Source organism: Falco punctatus (genome assembly GCF_963210335.1).
Source record: "Falco punctatus genome assembly, chromosome: 2".
Classification (NCBI taxonomy): Eukaryota; Metazoa; Chordata; class Aves; order Falconiformes; family Falconidae; genus Falco; species Falco punctatus.
In genome coordinates, this window is record NC_137581.1 from 46,322,683 (window position 1) to 46,345,084 (window position 22,402).

Genomic DNA, 22,402 nt, shown 5'->3' on the forward strand with positions numbered 1-22,402 from the left:
GCTGTTCCTTACATCCACTTGTTACTGATATTATCAAGACAGAATAAAAGTTCGTACGTCCTGCTAAATCACTGTGGTGACAGTAAGGTTTTGAAACAGAGAGGGCCTGAAAATTGTTTGAATATCTATCTGCAGATGTTTAAAATGACTGGATCAATAGGTCCAGATAACATGGCAGGTTTGCTGTATTAGCTAGCCGTGTGATGGAGAATAGCTTTTGAGGGCTTTTAGGCCCTTCTAGTTTTGAAAACCGGTTTGCGGCATCTGGCACCATGCAGTAACGCCTGCTAAGCATTGAGGTTATGCCACTGACTGCTAAGCTATGTATAAGTATGTTCCTAGCTCCCTCCCTTCCTTGTGTCACTGTACGTAACATTTGTCAGCACAAAATAGATTCTATCACAAATAAAGATGTGATACTATCGTTTGTTCTTCATCTGTACAAACTTTGCTTGTATCTGAATGGGTTCTCTGAAAATTACATCTTTAAAATTTTGCCTTTTCTTTCTACTTAAAACAACTTTAATATTTATTTATTTTCTGAAGAGTGTATCAATATTTTATATTTTACCTTTTGAATGCATGTTAAAAAATAGGCAAAGAACAGTTGTATTCATATTTTACTGGATGAACTAAGAAAATGTAAATTAAATAAGCCTTTAGTTTTTTGGCCTGTTCTGAGCTCTCAGTGATGTTACTGAGCAGACAAGATGCCTTACAAGCTCGTTGTAAGCAATATGTAAGAAAATAAGTGCCCTGTTCCATTATTTGGTTGATCCTCCAGAAACAGTGAAAAAAAGTTCATGTTTATGTAATCAGGAATTTGATGCTGTAAAAAGCAAAGGGGAAATATGGTAGCTTAAAAGCTTGCTGTGGGATTACAGTTGTTTTTAACTTGATGGTTAAGCATTATTTACTGTTGTCTCTGAATTCTTATAGCTGATAATTTAACTGCTAATTCAGTTGTGTGATGATTAATTGCCATGAACCTTAAAAAGCACTACAAATTTTTCATCTGTTTTTCTCTTAACAGTAGTTTTGTTTACTTCCTGATACTTTGTTTGTTGGCACCGTATGTAATGAAAATATACAAAAATGGTGTATACACAGAAGATGGTAAACAAGACATACTTGCTAAAAAAGTTTTTGGAGCACACTTTTACATGTGGAAGGCTGTGGTGATCCTCTTGTTTGCTGTTGAACTTTGACCTTTATTTTCCTTTTGCAATAAGTAAAAAATGTATAATGAACAGACTAAGATGAGATGATTTTTTGCTCTAACAGCACTATTCTATTAATAACTGTAAATCTTTTTTTCCCCCTCTTCCCTTGCATCTGTAACAGCTAGCCGATGGCGGAACCTCTTCTCTACACCTGTCTCCTTGGCTTTTCCCTATAGTCCTGTTGCGAGACTCACCCCATATACCAATGGCTTTAATAGTCCCAGCTTCTCTAAAACCTCCAGTAAAGCAATACTAACACCTGAACGGACAGGTAATGCGTATCATTTTATTGATTTACAGTGCTTGCAAAATTGCTTAATTTAATCTAATCTTGCTGGCATTTAACAGCAGTACACTGTTTGGATGATTGTATATAAACTCTCATCTCAGAGGGAGAACTTTATAAAAAATGACCTAAAACGTGGCAATTAGCTAGCTGGGTAGGTTTTCTTCTGTGTTACAGTGCATGTTACAGGAAAGTGGTACTTGTAAACAAAGCCTGTTTCTCAATAGTGATTTACCTGAGAGTATAGTTGTGACTGTGTCAGTTTAAACAGTCTCCAGCTTTGTTTGCCCTTTATTGCTCATTTCTGCCCCAGTGTGTCCCTTCCTTGTGTCTACAGAAACATTTGTACAGCTGTGTAATGAAGTTACAGGGAGAATTTCTCTATAATAGCAATAGCCAACAGAATCGTGGCTGTTTTCAAACTGGTATTGTTGCTACTATCAAAGATTTATTTTATGTTTGCTACTGATTTTCAGGGGACACAGGAGTTTTAGGAAAAATACAGACTTTCTAGGGGCTGTAAATTGCAGAGAGTTGCATTTTTCCTTTTTCACTACAAGTATTGGGGATCAGTTTGTCTCTATGACTTCTCTTAAGCTGCAGTGGTAGCAGAGAAAATAATCTTCTGGGGAAGAGGCATTAACATTTTATTGCTGATGAGAGCAGGCCTGGTCTGAGGTTGTTAACATCAGTGTCACACTGATCCGTGCACTGTTTCCTGTGTGTCATGTCATGTGCACATGACAGAAAGCTGTTTTAAGGCGTATGGGCACTGTGGGTGACATACAGCTCCAGACTGAACACCTGGCGTAGGTGTCTACGTGTGATTGAGATGTCTGAGCCCCCCTATTCATTGGGATGCAGTTTAGTTCCTAAATGAAAGCATCTCATGCTATTGTAGATACCCTCAGGTATCTTGTCTGGCTTCACACTGCTGCTTGAAAAGGGCACAGCTGCTACTACCTCTGCAAAACCTTGAGGAACATTGTAACTTCCAAATTTGAAAAAGCAAACACATTTATTCCTTAGGATCCTTCCAGAGCAAAGTAATCCCATGCGTGTCCTTTTCTGTTGGAGATATTATTAGAGAACAGCTGAATTTCAGATTAATTTTAGGGGGCTGCTTTCAGCGGTGCTAGAGGATGCAAACACATCTGTGATACAAGCACAGCTGATGAGCTGTAGTCACAGTGGTTCTCACCCTGCAGGCTGTGGGCCTCTGGTGGTCCAGAGGATATTAGAAAGTGATTTACTGTTTTATTTGAAGAATTTTTCTTTAAAGTTGGGCAACAGCAAGCTCATGCAACTATTTGCAACTTAGTTTATATTTTACTATCATGCAGGGAAAAGGTAGAATCCAGAACCCTCTCCAAAAGGTAGCTCTGTGAAGGAGACATTTCTTTCTCTGTTGTTGCATAATGTTCAGTCTTAATTGTTATTGATTTCTCTGACGATTATAAACGATTTAAAAAACACAGTAAAATTTAGGTAAATGGCTCTGACACAGAGTCTGAATACTGAGCTGAAGTTGGTGACACATACATGCTTGCTTTCTAGAACAGGATAAAGAGAACCACAGTCTCGTCAGAAGGATTCAAATGCAGATGTATTTAGGCTATGCTAACTAATCCGAGCCGTGTGGGTAAATTATTTGTTGTCTGGGCAATGTGATACTATATTCGGAGCTATACTCTATTCAATATAGAAATAGAGAAATAGACAAATTCATGATTATTACTACATTTACTACTTTTCACAACTATCAAAGCCCTTTGTTAGTTGTTAGTGGATTGCACTACACGTCTGAAGGTTTTTCTCTGTTATACAGAAAATATTGTAAACTACTGTAATATAAAGAGCAGAGAGTTGTGAATGGAAGATGGCCAGATGTATTCACAGACTAAAGGTTATGGTTTTTTATATAGGTTACATTTCTAGGAGTTCCCCTTTGAGCCCACAGTCATCAATAGACAGTGAACTGAGCACCTCGGAGCTGGAGGATGATTCCATCTCCATGGGATACAAGCTGCAGGATCTCACTGATGTTCAGATCATGGCTCGTCTACAGGAGGAAAGTAGGTGGCTTTTTTTCATTTTTCAAAATAGTCTGAGGAAGATTTTCTCTAACAGTCAAAACTGCTCCTGTCTGGTCTCAGTTAGGTAGATCTTTCTTAAATGCTGTTGCTTCTTGAGTGGCAGATGGAAAAACACTTCAGCTGCTCAGAGGTGTGCATGTCATTGGGCTCAGATTCAACTTGATGCTTATATTTTTCTGAATCCCAATTGGTAGCTCCATACCCATTGAGTACATTTAGATTTAGAAGATTTACAATGTCTTACCCCATTAATTAAAATAATTTTATTTCTGGGGAGGGAAGATGCTAAAGCATTTTTCTTATGTATATGTAATGTAAAGAAACATTTTCTTATGTTTTATGAGAAAGGTAAAAGCAAGCAGCTCTTGTAGGTTTCTTTGCCCCTACTTTGACTTTCTTAATTGTCAGATTAATTTTAAAATTAATTCCCCTTTAGATCCTGAATTGGGGCGTTTAACATTTTGGTTTGAGACAAGTGATTATGTACAAATCTGAGCTCAAAACCTTGTTTGACATAGATTATAGTTTGGCTTGGTAGTAATCTTTGGAAAATGTCTTTATTTATAAATAAAGGGCATTTGACTTAGAAATCACTCAGACAGTAAGTGCAGTATCTTTCTCACTTCCTATTAGTGCCAAGTGAGGCGTAAAGGAGGAAATGATGAGATGAAAAACGAGAAGTTCAGAGATGGTGACTGCAGGAAAATACCAAGTAATGAATGACAAAATAAAATGAAATAAAAATGTGAGGAAAAAATTAGAGCTGCGATATGGTTGCAGCAACTGGACTGAGCAGGCCAGAGTGATCACTTGTCAGCAGTTGAACTTGCGAAGCATCTGGTAGCACTCGTTACATTCAGCAGAGAAATTAGCAGGTGTGAGACTTTCCAAGACAACTGAATTCTCAGCTGGAAAATGTGTATAGTCACAGCTCGGCAAATTTCTGATATTATGTGAAAGTTATAATAATTATTAAAAAAAAAATATGACTATCAAAGATACAAGGGATTGCATTACTGAGCTGTGCTCATCTCCTTCAGAGTGAGGTTTAAAAATGACTTCAAGTACTTAGCTCTTTAAGGAATCAGGTCATTAGTAAACTGAAAGGAAAAACACAGTTTTTCTTCTAATCTATGTCAGGTGTAATGGTTTTATCTCATCCTTACAGTAGCAGCTGGTGCAGAATGTTTGAGCACATGATAGTTGTTACCCACTTAATCCTGTGGAAAGTGTTAGTGTTATACGTGCATGCAGGCACGCTCTCTTCACGGCCACGAATAAAATCCCACTCGAGGGCTGGAGGGAAGCATAAGAAGTTTCCATTATGAAGCAAAGACATCTGTCAAAGCTGAGGGCTTTTTGTAAATCTAGAAAAGTTGTTGTCTGCAGCTGCTGGCAGAGTTACTCAGCTCCTGGAAATGAGATGTACATCCCCTTTTTCCCTGGCTGCTGTGTGGCTGGGAAAAGGAGGGATGTATGCAGGATGTGGATGTTTCCCTCTCACTTGACCTGGAGCAAACATGCTCTTTTGGGGAAGCGCTGATAGTGGGATGGTTTTCAAAACCTGGCATTCTGAAAAGGGGGTGGTCAGATGTGTACCTGTCTAAAAGACAGCTGTGTTACCAATAAACCTTACCAATGAGACCAGGTGCTAGCAGGAACTAATTCTGGTTCAGGGAGGTCAGAGAGCCAGAATATTTACATGGGTTCTAAGTTTAGGAATGTCATTGTCAGCATTTTCATTGCATGAGTATAGGAGTTTAATAACAACAACTTGGAAAACTAATAGTGTTAATTCCTCTAATTAAGAGTGTTTAAAAGTTAAAAGCTTAATACTCATGTGATCTTTCTGTTGGCAGAAAAATAGGTGCCTCCTGAAGGCAATTCATCTTATGTTCAGAGAGGCATCTAAGACATCTCACAGGTACTGCATTTTGGAGATGCCTGTACTCTTTTTTTATATTTTTTATTAAAAAGGGATCTCGAGGGAAATAATTCAGGCTTAAGTGCCTGAAAGGTAGACATGGAAAGTTGGATAAGATGAATCCTACCTCAAATCTTCAGCCTGGTGATACTGTAAATCCAATTCTTGCTGTAAAATTATGTCTGCTTACCTACTTAGTTTTCAAAATTGAAGTGCGTGTTCAGAGTTAATTACAGCAGAAACCAAATCATCTTTCTCTTGGAATTTACAGGCCTTAGGCAAGATTATGCTTCAACTTCAGCATCTGTGTCAAGGCACAGTTCAAGTGTCTCTCTGCATGTGGGAAAGAAAGGGACGTGCGGTGACCAGGAATATGATCGCTATAGTCTTGAGGATGAGGAAGAGTTTGACCACCTTCCACCTCCGCAGCCACGGCTGACTCGCTGCTCCCCCTTCCAGAGAGGAATTCCTCATTCACAGACTTTCTCCAGCATCCGGGACTGCAGGAGGAGCCCTACCTCCCCACACTTCCCCTCAAATACCTATCAGCAGCCCTACTACTCTCCTCAAGCCCAAACTCCAGAGCAGCAACCAAGTAGGATTAATGGAGGTGGGTTGCATACTTTTCTGAGAAGTTGTCTTTTTTTCGCTGCAAAGTGCCAGTGCCATTTTAAAGATCAAGTTGTGTCAACAGAGTGAAGTGTGTTTAGAGTATGACAGCTAGATCAGTCCATGAATTGTGACAAGGATTTAAGCCTGTGAAAATGATTTGAGGTATGTTCTTCCTAAGTAATTTGCTACAAAATGTGATCTGTGACTGAATCATGGAAGTTGTTGCTTTAGTCTGTTTTAAAGTGCTGCAAGGATAACCACAAGTCAAGAAAGAAGAAAAAGAACATATTTTAGCAGGCTGGTAGTTGGCTAGATGAACTGATGAGGCTTTTGAGCTTGGCCTATGCAAGTCCATTGTGAATACAGTAAACTACAAAATAATGTTTTCAGATTTTCATTCCCTTTTTTATTTCTGACTTTGCTGTTAATGAAACTATGCTGTCAGTCTGCGATGAGTGCTTATGGCAGGGGTCAGGTCAGCACTGTGCTCGTGTTCTGGGTCTGGTAGGGCAGACTGTAAGTGGGAGATAATGTCACTCCCGAACTATCCTGAGCCATTGCTGCTTTTAGGACTACATTTGAGATGTATTCCAGAGGGTCTGGAAGATTTGTCTCTCGGTGCTTACTCAAGACTTAAGTTTCCCTCTGTTATTGCTGTTACCTTCCTTTCATTCCTTACTATGATAACAATTTTCTTCCTCCTGCTGCATCTTACTTTCCTGTTCCTTCAGTCTTTTCCCAAAATTAATTCAAAACAGTCAGTTTTCAGTCAGAGTCTTGTTTGTAACGTTACAGCTTACAGCTCACCCTTGGGCAAGAAAATAAAGGTGCTATTTACAGAGCGCTATAGATATGCATGTTGCTTTCCTGACAAACAAGACATGACAGGTTGGTGCCAAAAGCACTTGCATTCAAATTAAGACATGGCATGGAAGTATAATCAACAAGTGGCAGTTCATGAAGAAGGGCGATATTAACAGAAGGTAGAGCAGTGTGGGTGTTGCAGTTGGTACAGCATATGTGCCATATTAATTTCAGTGTTATTTTTCTTGCTGGTGAAGGACAAGAGTAGGACAGCACTGATGGGCTTGCAGAAATGTTGGGGAGATAGGAAGGTTATGGGGCATTTTTTATTTAGGAATAAGGACAGGATGTGGTGCTGTGATCTTTTTGTATGGTCCTCAAGTGCTTTTTCAACTATTTTTTGGTGTTCAATGTCAGTGGAACTTAAACATTGGATTCTTGCATGGAAATCTCAGAAAGTACTTACAAGGACACTACAAACACTAGATTCCTAGTTTATTAACCAGAAAGCACATAAATATAAAAGGCCACCAACTTTACCCCGTGGTTGCTTTTTTTCTCAATAGCTGTGAGGTACTGGATAATCTTTTGGTGTCACTTAGAAGGTGGACACACACAACTTCAGTTACCTGTTTGCTGGAGTGGCAGACAGTCCTATAATAGCCAATACCACTATCTTTAGAGGGGAATTATCTCTTCAGCTTCTGTACCTTTATCCTCTGACTCATGCAGCACTGATCCACATAAATAGCAAATACTGATGGGGAGAAACCTTTTACTTCAGCCGTGTACAGTTGGCAGGCTGGCAGACAAGAATTCAAGTCATCTTTGTATTTGGTATGTCTGAGTAATATTATGACAACATCTTCTCATCATTACTTCTTACCGTCTTGGCAGCAATTTCATTGTCTTTCAAAAACTCCTACACATTGAAATGGAGGTAGACTGCAAAATAAGAATTTATCTGAAGCACAGGTTCCACACTGTTACAGCTTACCAAGGCAAAAGAGAAGGAGGGGTGTGATAGGTGGAAGGACTAAACTGTTTAGTTACTGCTATCAATATATGTGGAAAGCATCATTCATAATTAATCAAAATCGCACATGTCACATCCTGTGCTGCTCTTGGCCGTTACAACAGTCTGCCCAAATCTCACTTCCTCTCTCTTCCCCTAAAGAGATCACTTGTGTTCTTGTATGTGCAGTCAGCAGTCTGTCCCCTCGTTCATCTGGTCATTCACAGAGCTCTCCGTAAGAGTAAGTTGCAAGTAACTTGAATTTATCACTCGGTCTGGGGTGAAAAAACAGTGTTAAGCTTTGACACAGTGTCTCCTCAAATATGTGTTTAGCTCAAATAAAATTTTTGGCCTTTAGGGAAACAGTATGAGGGATGCTGTCCTGCCTGCTTTTAGTGAAGTTTGTTTCATATGATACGCTAGATGAGGTACTTACTCTAACTTTAGCTATGTGTACTGTAACAAATACGCTGAAGGTGTGATAAACTTGGAAAACTTTAATAATTCTTTTAAGAGTATATTGGTGGCCTGATGAGGAGCACCTGCATTTAAATGCTGGGATGTGGGTGCCTACATGTGTATGAAGGGCTGAATTCAGCTGCCCACGTACAAGTGCTCAGCACTGTATGAGATAACTTTGATGCACCCTGCTTGGCTTCACCATCACCATGGGTCAGTGCTGTTTAGATGCCATAGACAACGCAGGGTGTCTCAAATGGCGTAAGGTACCTATATGTAGGCAGTGACTTGTGCATTAGGTGTCTGGTCTCCCACTATAACTAATGGTCTGCTTGTTCTTTATTCACAGGTGACTGCATTCTAGTTAGCAGAGAGATAGTCTGAGGGTTCTGGCACTAATCTGCCTGTGCTTGGAATGAGGATAAAATGTTTTCCAGCTGTGTTTGAGGCTGTAATTTTGAGCTCACACATTGTTCTTGCCAGTGTATTGTAGTAAAGTGCTGCCCCTGCTGTAATTTTTACACTCTGCCCTACTTTAAATTGCTGTATATCTATTTAAAAAAAAAATACCGTAGATCTGTTTTAAAATACCACACCATCTAGCCCCTGCTCTCTGGCACAAGTTCTTTTTCTCACCTTATCCCACCCATGTCTGAGTGAATGGTACCAGTGCCATTTACTGCCAGTCTCCAACAGCTGGCTGTACTGAAAGGCTCCTGGTAAACACTAGCATAAAGTGGCAGATGTGTTAAGATGTGAAACGTATTAAAATGTGTTTAAGTTGTATTTGGGACCACTTTTAGCACAGACTCTAGGCATACCTGTTGTTACCTCTTAACATTTTTGCAGCCCTTGCCTGTAGCGTGTGTTTGTTATCTTTACTTTCTAATAAATTTTATTTCCAGTTCTGGCAAGAATACACTAATAGAAAAGCTTTGCATGAATTCTGCTTTTTTCCTTATTTAATTACACCCTCTCACTAAATCAGCTGAATTGTCTGTAACAGTGAGTTACATCAGGAAAATTCCATCTGTGAACTTTTTAAGGCATTCTGGTTTTCAGGGATATTTTTTTAATTGATAGTGGGTCAAAAATAGATCATTTAAAGAAGATCTGAGAGAGATGGGAGGTGAATAGCTTTTGCGTATCTGTTGCAATTAGCTAAACGGAATCAGTCTAGTTAATGTGTGTTTTATAATTTGACAAAAGATTTAGTATGTTGGCAGTGGAAAGATTGCTGTTTATACCTCTCTCCCCTTCCTCTAATTTGAAGAAGTTCATGGTTAACAACTTAAAATATTGGTAATTCTATTAATACCAAGAATACTTTATATTTAGTAATTTCATATAAGAAATACCACCAAATTCCATAAAACCAAGCTGTGTTCTGCTTTGCTGTCCATAAATGCACACCTTTTTTTTTTTTTTTTTTTTTTTTTACTGTGACACAGAAGCCCTTTCATTTTAACTTTTTAAAAATATTTTTTATTTCTGTTTGGTCACTTTGTTCATTTTGAATAGATGTTAATATTTGTGCTCTTTATTACTTGTGATTTTGTGAAACCAGAAGTAAGAGATCTATAGTGCTGTGAAATCATCCGGAGTAGTCAAAATCAAGGTTAGACAAGATACTGAAAAATGGATTGATCCTCTTGAGGTCAGGCCCACTTTCCAAATCTTGAGATGAGCTTACTCATAAACTTTTATTCTGGCACCCCTTATTTCATGTGCATTTTAAAGTGTCCATTTTTATAATACCTGAAAATTAGAAACTCTGTACTTCAGACAAATTATTCCAGCTAAAGAGGGAGTTTATTATAATGCAGTGAGAAGGGGCAGGTGAAAAATGCATCCTTCATTGAGTAGCAGTACATGCAGTTTGGTTAATTTTATGGTATATTTTCCATTACCTTTTCATGTTGTTTTTTAAATTTTTAGCTTGGTTGATACCTTCATAAACAGGCCACAGATACCATTCACTTGAAAAATTTTGCTTTTATTTTCCAGAAACTTAGTGCATGTGTTTCTGGGGAATAACTTTTCTCAGGCACAATATTATGAATATTATTGGCTGTTGCAATAATTTGGAAAGCTACAAATATGGGGGTTTGTTGGGTTTTTTTAAGTGAGGTCCAGGCAGGTATAGAAGAACAGCATTTCAAGGGCAGTAGGTTGATGTTTAGATATGAGTTCAGTATAGACTAACATTGATTTCTGTGTTTGGAGAGGTCGGAGAAGATCTGTTCTTGCTGATTTACAGAGTGTTTTTCTGCTTACAACCTCTCTTATTCAGATAAGAAGGGAGAATTCACTGTAGGAGATTGTTGCAGACTTTATTAAAGAAAAGGAGAGCAAAAATCTTACTTTGTCACCTTTGTGATTCTGTACAGCCTACTCTAGGTGGACCTGCTGTAACAGGGGGGTTGGACTAGATAATCTCCACAGATCCCTTCCAGCCCTCTCACCCTTCTGTGAATCTGTGAAGTTAGGTTGAGGATAGTGATCAGTGGGGAGAAGTCATGGAAGGATAATGGAAAAATCTTTAATTTGCTGTAGCTGTCTGTGGTGGGAAACGTATGCCTGTGAAGCCAGAGCGAGATGGAGTAACAGTTCTGAATAAAATGAAAGTGTTCAACGTTAGCAAAATGTAGGTATTCAAGAATGGTGTCTCTCTCTTTAACCGAGACTTGCTTTTAGTTCTTAATCTGTATTTCTGTTTTTAAACACTGATGTCTCTGCTGTATCAACTGATGATTCCTAAGACCTTTAACTAGACCCTGGTGTATTTGGGATGTCATAGATGTTATCGCCATAACAAATGTAAGGCAGATACTGAACTTGGGTCTTCCAAGATGAGAAAGAGAAATTAATCTCTTAAAGTGAAGGTGTAATTGAGTGTACAAGTTTGTTAAGGTTTCAGGCCAAACTCTGAATATTTACATAATACAGATTTATGTATTTAAGTTACAACTTAAAATAGAAAAACACAGATACTTTTTTCCTTATGTTTTTTCCCCAACTTTTTTGTGCATACAGTACAGATAAGGCAGAATTGAATTTGTAGTGTTTGCGTGAAGTATTAAAATAGATGTAAGGAATTGCTAATGTAGCTTAAATGTCGATACAGATTTCTCTGAGACCCTAATAATTATGGTTTACTGTATCACATTCCTTAGCAATGGTGTACTTTTGGCAAGGCTTTTGAGTCCTTTTGTTCAAATAAAACATTGGTAACACTTGCAGAGAATAACAATAAATGAATAAATGTGTTTTAAGACACTTCACTGTAGGATCAACTTAAGTCCTCCTTGCGAGGAGAGCCTCACTGGATTAGGTGTTCTGGCAGAGAGAAGATGATATGTATCAAGAACTGCTACAGAACTCCCAGTCCGGCAGCCCACCAAGAGCGCACCTGTCCTGGGGCAGCTTTGTTCCCAAGGGCAAGGTCTGTGCGTGCTACATGGACTTTAATCTTCAGCTGGTGATAGTATTAGGCCAGGGAAGGCAAAAAAAAGAAGCGGTGGAATAGGGGCAGCTACCTGCAGAGCTGGGACCAGAAGACAGAAGGCAGGTGCTGCCTGTTCTGGTGTCCTGCCAGAAAGAAGCTGAGCCACCAATCCCAGGCTGACTTCAAAGAAGTGACATCAGGGGAAGAACATCCTGGAAAAAATCAGAACTGAAGCAGCTGGGTAAGAAGCAAACTGCTGTCTTTACTGTAATTTTTTGGAATGTCTGACAAAATAAGGGACACTTTTGCCTGCTTTTTGACCCGTCTCTCACTAGTAGTGAATATGATCTGTGCTGTGGGATGGTCTTTTCATGCACATTTTCAGTTGAGGGCAAAGAGCCTGTGTTTCACAGTTCCCAGTTTTTCCTGTGCTGTAGGCAACAGGCAATTCAGTATGGATGTCACATATGGGAAAAAGTGTAAACATGCAGTAGGCAATTCTTGGTGTATCATTCTGCTGCAAATGTGTGAAACAAAGACAATGTCTGCCACCTAAAGAACACTGAGGAAGTGACAAGCATGTGTGTACATGCATGAACTATTCTGAGGTGGTGGTAATAACCAGGCATTGGTTATTGACTGCCTTGCATGACCTATCCCTGCATTTTCTTCAAATATCTCAATAATACAATGTCTGTAGGTCATGCTGTTAACATCTCAAAGAAGGCTGGGAAAGGCGAAGATACATCTGTGATACTTTATATGGCTGCATCCTACTTAAACATTGTGTTTGTTTTGGCCTAGATTATAGCTGAGACTCAGTGGTGGGTCACAGTAAATATGGATGCTCTAGAAGGTGCAGGTCCTTTGGAGTTTCCCGCTGGTGTTAATATCCACATCTTCCTAACAGAATGAACTCTAAACAACCAATGATCTTTTTAGGCTTGCCACTGAACCATATTAGTGCAGAAGAAGTACAGAAACTGTAGCAAATACCAGCCTCCATCATACACAGGACTGTTTGGGCAAATTACTTCTCACCTGAGAAGACATCTCAGCTCTCTTCCTTCACTCCTTCTCTGTTAATTTTCTCATCAGTCTTAGAAGAACAAGGATCTCTAGAAAGGGAAGGTTTGCTGCTAGCATTTTGGAAAAGTATTTTTGTTTTCTTCTCATATACTTCCAGCAAGTCTGTATATCATCACGTCTCAGTAGCCTGGAAAAATACTAAAATCACATAACACCACTTCATACATCAGTCTCACAAGAGCCAGTGTTTCATTTACAAACAAAATATCTGTAAGACTCTTCCCACTGTTCTTGGGAAGGGAACAGGTGACAGAACAAACTTCAAGAAAGAGATGAAAGAGGATGCATCATCCAAGATAAAAGCTGCAAAGTGCTGTCAAGACAAACATTTCTGGGTTTTCCCCAAACACAGAACTGACCTCCTATTTTCATTGCTTTTCAGGGCCATTTATCTCAGCAGACACAAGGACCCGTCAAAGGAGTAACACAGATGCTTGATGGATGAGAATTTGCAGGTGTAGCAGGAATCTGCTGCCTGAGGACTGAATGAATCAGCAGCAGAGCAGACTGTTGGAACAAGAAGGGACTAATGAACAGGAGGCAAAAGACGTGGCCAGCCATGACATGGAGGAAATCCAGGCTACTTCTGTACCTATTTTTTCTGCTGCTGTAGCTGCATCCACTGGACAATTCAAGGCGCAGATTGTGCCTGTGGTGGCTGATGCAGTCCCTGAGTGCAAGAACATGTAGTGTCCAAGGAATTCTGTTTGTACAATGTGATATGTGAATAGTATTACAAAAGCTATTATATGCAGTGCCATCTTCCCCTACCACCATCCTGTTGCTCAAACCATTTTTGCTGAGTGCTGTAATGTTGACCTAGGGTTTTAAAGGCTAGACAGGGCTCCAAAATTAATAGTAGCTACAGACAACCCATATTCATGAATTTTCTGCTGCTCCGGGCCAAGGGTTGCATCATAGGACAGTTCCCTTTCCAGTTTGCAAAGTCATAAGTATTTCAGAAATGGGGACATATAGTAGCCATGTGGATGCCATTGTTTGCATCCCCAGGACAGTTTTGGAAGCCGGGTAACTGACATTTTATCATTGTTCTATTAGTGATATTAATACCACCTGACTAAACCACAGTGGTAATCCCTTTGCTAATGTTCACTGCTATATTACTGACAGTTTCAGCCTGCCAGTGTCAATGACGAGTCGAAGCACAAGAACTCTTAACTCTTTGATGAGAGATTACCATTAAACTGGGTTTTTCTTAGGATTTGGCTGCACTCTAGTTTCCGGGAACTCAAAACTTGCATTTCCTTTTCCTGCACTGAACTTCTCCCTATCTTACCTCCTGTACCTTCCGTTTGATTTAAAAAATACAAAAATGTAGTGTATTTAACTCGCAGGGATATTTAAACTATTTCCTAGACAGCAGTGGTTTTCTGTCAGACCATCTATGGTAGCTGAAAGTCAGCCTTAGTTGAGATGGAAGAGAAGGTCTGTCATTACAGGACTTTGTGTGCATGATACATTGTCAAGGGCAGGTAGGCACTAGCAGCTGGGACTTGGGACATCAGGATATTAGAAATGCTGGACCACTGAAATACAAGGATGTTTCTGACTATTTGCAAGATTCTGTACCAGTTCTTATCATGAGGACCAGTCATAAAACAGCTGGAGTGGTAGCTTTGCTGTGACTCGATTTGCTGGAGTTACATAGGCGTGACGTGTATTGAAGTTACTGTTAAGTGACTACTGATACCCCGTATAGACAGAACTGTACTGTCCCTTCGTATTACTTGTCAGTTGTTAGCAGCTTTAAGGATTAGAGGAACTCATGATGGTGCTAAATAGGTTATATATTTATGTGGACTGACAGAGATTTCTAAGTAGATTCGTTGTTTCCATGGACTAAACTTGCCTTGTGTGAGCTAGGAGGCTGACCCAAAACAGCGGTTCCAAGCTGTGTGTCGTTCCTGTGCGTAATCAGAAATGTCAGCCTTCAAATGCCCTGCTTGCCATTGGAGAGCACTGTCGTAGCTGCTGTTTAGAAGGCAATCGTACCCAGCTTTCTGTTGCAGTGTAAGAACAGGAGGCAGACATCTGCCAGGTGCTGGAACCTACAGCAGCGGCGGGAGCTGGTGGCCTCCACACTGACCATGGTACCAGGAGAAACGTAGCTGCCTTAGCAGGGCACAGCTTTTGTGTTCGTGGTGTTGTCAGTGACAATTTAACGAATGACCCATTATTTCCCCACAGCAGTGCTTTACTCTGAAGTCTTGTCACGTCACAGGAGGCAATTCATACCAGGTCACGCAGTGTGTGCCTTTCTGCCACCGTCAGTCTCTTCTGATTATACAGGACTGAGTCATCTCCCTTTGGCCCCATGGCAGAAGAGACCAAAAGAGCTTCACCTTAGATTACCTAATGCTGTTGTGGTTGGGAAGTCTTCTTGAGACGTCAGACTTGGTTTTGGTTTCTCTCTCCAAATCAGCTAGCGTGAGTGGGGTTGCGAACATCTTCTAAGCTTTTAGACACTTACCTTAGGCATTGAACCTGCCCCAAAAACATTTGGGACATTTGCAGCTTTCTTTTTGTGAAAGGCCCTACAGGCCTGTTTCAAAAATGCCCACCAAATCAGGCACCACAAGCGGGACTGTAGGGAGAACCACCAGATCTGAAAAACCTGATGTCAATGCAGGGCTCCAAGCAACTGAGCAACATCAAGATTTAGCAGGTTTTGCGCATAGTCACCAGCAGAAATTTAACATGCTAATAAGGGTAGGTAATGAATGGAAATTTTTAACATCTCAATGGCACCTGAAAGCAAGATTTATCTCACCTGTCTTTAGACATACACAGTGTAGATTTCCTATGTGTGACATTGCCCCTGGAGCCTTGCTTTGTATTCACTGCAAAGAAACAGGCACATTTAGGGCATGACTCATCTGACCTACTTTACATGTTTATGTGAAACTCATCCTTACTATGACACTTCAGTGTTTGAATCCTTGTGATTCCGATAGTGTACTGCCTGTTGGTGTCTTTAAAATGATTTGTGAATAATCGTGCTGTTACAATAGCCAGAGGGGTTCAACTAGTAGGCTGTCAATAACATATTTATATTCTTCCTGCAGAGCAAAACCTTTCTTTGTGTTGAAGTAATTTGTTTTAGTTTTGGTTTCTACGAAAATTATTCAGAGGCTGCTTCTGTTGGAAATTCTGACCTAACTATGGATGTTGTCTTCTTTTGCTTCAGATAAACTTCGGAGAAGCATGCCTAACCTCGCTCGGATGCCAAGTACCCCCACCATTAACAGTAACACTGGCTTTGCTAGTTCTCCAGTCACTGTGAGGAACAGTCAGAGCTTTGACTCCAGTTTGCATGGAGCGAGTAATGGGATTTCAAGGATGCAGTCATGTAGTAAGTACCTGTCGTCTTTGGCTGCACACAAGGAATCGATAGAGTGGTAAAATACGTGTCACTGAACCCCCTGCTTTATGAGAAATTAAAAGTAGACTGTGTTACTTTTGCACCGGGTTTCAATATAGCTCAGAATTTTCAAAGTTTCTATTTTGGAAAGCAAATTCTGCTGATCCTGTTATGCAGTATTGAGAGTTTCATCACCACCTTCTTTTATTCTTTACCCATTCATTTTGTGCTAACTTAAAAACTAAAATTATAATAATAATTAGTATTGTAGAAGCACCAATAAGGCAGTTAATTCATACAAACTTACAGTTTTAGGTTTGATACTGGAATTGAATACTGCTTTTCTTTGAAATTTATACAATGCTGGCTTTACACTACATTGTATAAATACTATCTTCAAATACGTGACCTCTCTCCTTTAATAAACTTCAATTTTTAAATCTAACTTTAATAAAGTTGAGCCACTTCCATCTGAGCAGATGGATGGTTATATCCTCAAGTATAATATACTTTTTGAGAGGGGGGATTAAAATTACTCTGTAATCAGTTTAAGTGACTTCTTGATGAGGGGATGAAGGGAGTATTGATCTAGTGGATGTTGAGTTATTAATGTAGAATGTGAACAAGATCATGATTCAAATTCATTGTTTCTAGCACAGTGGTTGAGGTACTTTCAGAGGAAATGGAAAAAGTAAATTTCATTGGATGCAGGCAGGAGAAAGGATTTAATTTACACCTCCCATGTCCTGTGAGGTTTTGGAGGGAGAGGTTAGCAAAACCTTTTCCTGTGGATATTTTCTTTCAAATTTGAGCAGAATTTACAAATGTTTTTAAGACTACTATATTGCATCTTTTCTGGAAAATACACTTAACTGCTGGATTTGTTTTGTTATATTTTTATCCTGTTTGAATAGGAGAATGGAAGTAGTTGTTCAGGTTCCCACTTGAATTCGCATGGTAGTGCACTGAAAGTTTGATTTTATTTACTGATTTAAAAAAACAACCAATTTCTCTGTGTGTATATGTATGTAATATATGTGTGTGTGTATAAAATGTGATTTTTCTGAAGTAACTTTTTGAAAAACATTTCTAATAAGTGCTGTACTGGGGGTATTTAAGAAGCTGTGTTATGTTAAGAGTTCCATAGCAATATATTGCCGGTGTTGTTTAATTGAATCACACATCTCTGTTTTCTCCTGTACCTTTAAATGATTTTAAGACAACCTTTTTCAAAGACTTGAAAAGCACTTGGCCTCTACGTGATGTGTTAGTTTATGTGCTTCAGGCTTTTGACAGTTTGCTTTTGACATGGGTACTCTGGAACAGATGTGTGTCTGCTGTACACCAGAGGGCAGGAGTGTGTAGAAGATCTGTGTGTAAAGCTTCTGAAACCCGTAACATTGATTTAAAATGGTAGTTTACATAACATTGACCTTGGTATGTGCTGTTATATTCAGGATCTTTTTGTAGCCTTTTCATTGTTTTTATACATGATGCTTAAACTTCTGTGGTGATTTATAATGCTTTAATGCAACATTCCTTAAACAAGATTAGGTTATTGCAAGCAACCTCACAAAGATCTAAATGATCTAACAGTAATTAATTGATACCTGCAGCAATTTTTCGTGTTTAAAGCTCTAATTGCATAGGTGGAATTAATGTGCTTTTAATGGCTAATTAAACCTCTTTGAGAGGAAAAAGAAGGATGAATACGGGGTGCGGTTTTTGTTTAGGATGGGGATACAACAAGGTGTTTTAGTTCAGTGCAGTGTTACTGGGTACAGTATTGAATCCAAGGGTTTTTTCAAGAGTTTATAATTAGCAAGTAAATTGTATAATGATGTGTTTATCCCTGTTCAGATCTGTCTAGAAATGAGCATTTACTTCTTGACCTCATCTGTTGCATGCTTGACTGTGTTATGTCCTTTTCTACCACTCTTTACAGTTCCATCACCAGGACAACTTCAACACAGAGTTCACAGTGTGGGACATTTTCCAGTGTCTGTCAGACAGCCTCTCAAGGCTACTGCCTACGTAAGCCCAACCGTACAAGGCAGCAGTAGTAATAGCAGTATTCCAGTGTCCAACAACGTGCAGTTATATTCTAACACTGGGATCCCGATGCCAAACAAGGCTGCCAGTCAAGGGATTGTAGGGCGCAGTGCCCTTCCAAGACCATCACTGGCCATCAATGGGAGTGGCATACCCAGAAGTAAAATTGCACAGCCAGTACGAAGGTAAGAGTTAAACAGGCCTCCTTCCCTGTGTGGATGGCTTTGGCTTAGATTTTGGGTTTGGGGTTTTTTTTCTCCTGGACATGAAGCTGGGCTATAAAACAGAAGAGTTTCTAGCTCCCGGTGCTGACTCACTGCATGGGTGAAGATTTCTTTCCAGAAATAGTGATAAACAATGGTTGCTGGTAGCTCCTAGTAAACTATGATAATTGATAGAATGTAATCAATCACATATAAATAAGAACGGATTGCTGGCCATCAATAAGAAATCAAAATAAATGGAAACCTCAGGTCATTAACATATGTGGCCCGCCTTCTTCCAGACTTGTGCCAACTGCTATTTCAATGTCACAGGATTAGCAAATCTTAAAGAGTACTCAAATAGAAAGAGTTCCATCCCTGTGGTTGTAAGTGGTTGTAGACTGTGAAAATGCAACTCATGACGTTACAGCATTGCAATGAAGGAAATATCCTGGATAGTTCAGTCTTGGGTTGAACCGGCATCCTTTCAGTTCCAGCTGGGAGACAGTAGACTAACAGAAAATCGTGGAGTATCACATACTCGCAGTGAGCTATACTGTTAAGCAAATGCATTTTTGCATTTTTCCAAGAGAATTTAATCTCCAAATGTGGGGGTTTTTTTTTAGGGCAAGCAATAAAATAAGCTTGAGGAAAGAGACTTGTGTTTTAATCACCTTATCACAGCTAGGAGTTAAACTCTTAGGTGTATGTTCTGTGATTAATAGGTGGTGAAGTTTGTCAAAGAGAAACTTCTATCAACTTGTGTCAACTCTTCAACTATTTCTTCCCATTGCACACATCCCTTTTCTGGTGAGGGTCTGCTGTGTGACCACCTGATTTCCTTTTGGATAAACTGTCACTGTTTAGCTCTCACCATTTTTATACTTTTCACTAGATACTGACTAGATCCAGAATAAGTTCAATTCCTCGCATTCTTTCTGTGGTTGAGTTACTTAGGGATTACACTGATGTGACTGACGACAGATTTTGACCAACTGCAGTGAAACTCTGATAAAGAGCTGTCAGGTTTCTTCTTTGATGAAGTCTGTACCATGAGATTTCTATTATAACCTTCTTTGCTCTCTGCTGGAACACTCTGTTAGAGTTCTTTATAGTAGAGAGTTTTCTTTCTTTTCTTCTTTTGCCTTTCCTCCACTTAATGTTCTTCTGCAGAGCTCTTAAATCTTTCATAGCAACATGTGAAGAAGAGACATTCTGGGCCGCGAAGACCAGTCCCTTACTATTTTGTAACTTTTCATACATCAGACAATATTAAAGAAAAAACAAAATTAAGAGGTTTCAGTTGGAGGGCGAGACACTGTACTATCAACACTGTTTTTATTAGTAGCTGATTCAGACCAGTTAACAAAGCTATTTATAGTCCAGAAAGTCTGGGTTCCTGTCGTCTTACCTTCAAATGTACCTTAGCAGCATCGTATGTTGCCATGGAGCCAGACTGATGATCCTTGAAGATGGATGGTCTTTGCACTGTGGAAATGACAAGGACTCTAAAAGCACAGGCAGATTGGAGTTCAGCCTACAGTTCTTTAAGACCCTCATTTCATTTTAGTTATGCATGTAGAAGATAAGGGCAGTTTCAGTTCATACGGAATTTTCTTGGAAGGAATTCAGCCATCAGAGGTAGATTTTCTCACTGTTGACTTTTGTCACTATGGTCATTTCTAAGGAATGGCATTGCTAGTTATCAGTTCAAGAGTCTAGCTTCTTTCAGTACACTGGAAACTAAGTGTTTTTAGTCATGACTTGATTAAAAGTAGAACAGATCTTTTGTTTTTTAAATAAATCAGATGTTCAGGGAGAATATCATATTAAGAGCAAAGCTCTGTCTTCATATGTATGGCCAGACTGTTAGGTAGCCAAGTTACTGGTATTTTTGATACTTAAAATAGAATCAATCATAGAATGGTTTGTGTTGGAAGGAACCTCAAAGATCACCTGGTTCCAACCCCCCTGCCATGGACAGGACACCTTCCACCAGACCAGGTTGCTCAGAGCCCCATCCAGCCTGGCCTTGAGCACTGCCAGGGATGGGGCAGCCACAGCTTCTCTGGGCAGCCTGGACCAGTGTCTCATAGGTTGTAAGACACTTTATATAGGCCTGTATTAGGGAAGGAACTTCAGTATTTACTGTGTAGGATCAAACACAGGTCCTCCACAATGAGGGGTTGCTTTTGATAGTTTGTAAAATAAAACCATAATAGCCAAGGTAACCAACTTGTGTAAATATTAACTGCCTTTCTCCTTGCCGTGAGAGAATCATGCATCCACAAGCAGTGTAAAGAAACTGTAACAGTACATTCCATCTCTTCTTGGCCTTACAAGTCAGACAGCGCCTTTTTTTTTTTTTTTTTTTATTCCTGTTGAATGAATCTGTACAACCCTCAGCCTTCCCACTCATGCTTGGGGCTTCTTGCAGACCCCTACCTTCCAGTTCTCCACCTTCTATCCTTACACAATGTGAGGGGCAGCAGCGACAGCTCCCGTAGGGTTAGGTGAGTCGGGAGCCAAGTGGGACAGCCAGGCTGCCCCACAGTGCACAACCAAGAGTAGCGTTGATGATGACCAGGGTCAGCCAACAGTCCCAGTCTCCAGGAAAGTCCACAATTTTGAGGCAGGCCCTAGCTGAAGTCAGGAAGTCAGTCGGCAGTTCAGGGTATGGATCAGTCCCAGGTGCCAGGCGCAGGCATGGCTGCAACGTAAGCATAGCTCCAGAGGCCACGGTGGGAGGCTTGCTTGTTCCTTCTGCCTTATACTGGAGCCAGTCACTGCAATCCAGCTGGCAATGGAAAAGTAGAAGAGGACTATAGACCCTCCAAAACTCTGTTATTGCAAATCACGTGGCATCATACTGACAGCTTGTATTTGTTTGAAACTGTTTTCAACACTGGCACATTTTCCCGTTCACTGCCCTGTAGCAGAGATTCAGCTGTGGATTTTTTTTTTATTATTCTTACTGTTGCTTTCTAATTATTCTTTACTTTTACCCTCTCCATTTTTTCTTGAAGATTGTTAAACATACTTTCCTCTTTTTCTTTCGGGAAAAAAAAGAAATTAAAGCAGCAGTTGCAGAAGACAGCAGAGGCAGGTCATGTTTACAGCAGAGGCAGGTCATGTTTTATGCTTCAAGTAACTGGATTTATATCAAAGATAAGGGATCCCACAACAAAGTGGAGCTGCAGAAAAGCAGCTTGGATGAACCTAAATTTAACCAACTTTTTTTTGGTTAAGTGCAATGTTTTTGCCATAAAAAAGGAGTTGTAGCAGAGAGGCGAGAAGCTGTTCTGGTGATTGCTTTTAACTTACTGACTGCCTGGGTTACAACATACCTCTGCCTTTTTCCAGCCAGGGGCATTGGGAAGGGAGAGGAAGCATCAGTAATTCACAGGAAAAGCAGAGAAGTGTGAGAACAATATACCTGGTTTTATAAGAAACAGTTTCAAAGAATTGAGACACTTTATTTTCAGCAAATTCTGGTGTAACAGAAATGGGTTGTGGCAAATTAGAGATAGCCTGCCTCATCACCAGTGAGTTGGCATACAGGTGGTTGGTTTTCCTTTTTTTAATTTTTCTTGAAACAGTTACCTCAGTAGTACCTGGAGGGTTTGGAAGATGGTCAACAAGCGTTTTATAGCAAGACCCTGTTTATTAGTGAGAGATGCAGGGACGGTGTGAGAGTGGGGGCCCAGAGGAGGGTGAGTTCCCTGCAGGAGTGCTGGTGCTGAGGCCAGCAAGTCTCTGACTTTGGCTGTGGCATGGAAGTGCATTGGCATGTCTTGGATGAGGGCTGG

At 39.9% G+C, this 22,402-nt stretch overlaps 1 protein-coding gene across 5 annotated transcripts in view; it reads left to right on the forward strand.

The window, feature by feature from the left end:
- Nucleotides 1-22,402, forward strand: part of SLAIN1 (SLAIN motif family member 1) — an 88,621-nt gene that overhangs the window by 47,404 nt on the left and 18,815 nt on the right. For 3 of the 5 annotated variants that reach the window (XM_080375840.1, XM_080375843.1, XM_080375842.1), the window contains 5 exons: nucleotides 1,345-1,494; nucleotides 3,435-3,584; nucleotides 5,801-6,139; nucleotides 16,165-16,329; nucleotides 18,284-18,575. In XM_080375840.1, coding sequence (XP_080231966.1) covers nucleotides 1,345-1,494; nucleotides 3,435-3,584; nucleotides 5,801-6,139; nucleotides 16,165-16,329; nucleotides 18,284-18,575 — 1,096 coding nt within the window. The remainder of the gene's footprint in view (nucleotides 1-1,344; nucleotides 1,495-3,434; nucleotides 3,585-5,800; nucleotides 6,140-16,164; nucleotides 16,330-18,283; nucleotides 18,576-22,402) is intronic. The other 2 variants (XM_080375841.1, XM_080375844.1) reach the window with 1 other exon arrangement.